At 66.5% G+C, this 331-nt stretch overlaps 1 protein-coding gene across 1 annotated transcript in view; it reads left to right on the top strand.

Annotated features, from left to right (window-relative positions):
• Positions 1-3: 3 nt before the first annotated feature.
• LOC104402303 (hyaluronidase-2-like) overlaps positions 4-331 on the top strand; it is a gene marked incomplete at its 5' end in the record, with an annotated part of 2,116 nt that continues 1,788 nt past the window's right edge. Inside the window, 1 exon segment of the mRNA XM_010010143.1 lies at positions 4-324. Coding sequence (XP_010008445.1) covers positions 4-324 — 321 coding nt within the window.

Genomic DNA, 331 nt, shown 5'->3' with positions numbered 1-331 from the left:
GCCCCCCTGCTCACCCGCCGGCCCTTCCTGGTGGCCTGGAACGTGCCCACCCAGGACTGCCAGCCCCGCTTCCAGGTGTCCCTCGACTTCAGCCTCTTCGACCTGCAGGCCACCCCCAATGAGGGCTTCGTGGAGCAGAACCTCACCATCTTCTACAAGGAGCGCCTGGGGCTCTACCCCTACTACAACAGCCAGCGTGTGGCTGTCAACGGCGGTGTCCCCCAAAACAGCAGCCTGTCCGAGCACCTCGCCCGCCTCCAGGAGGGCATCAGCAAGTACATCCGCTCACCTGCCAAGGAGGGGCTGGCTGTCATCGACCGGGGGGAGGGGG

The sequence above is a fragment of the Nestor notabilis genome, unplaced genomic scaffold (assembly GCF_000696875.1).
Source record: "Nestor notabilis isolate BGI_N333 unplaced genomic scaffold, ASM69687v1 scaffold30782, whole genome shotgun sequence".
Lineage (NCBI taxonomy): Eukaryota > Metazoa > Chordata > Aves > Psittaciformes > Psittacidae > Nestor > Nestor notabilis.
Note: the sequence above shows the minus strand (reverse complement) of the source record. Positions and strands in the feature narration are given on the sequence as shown.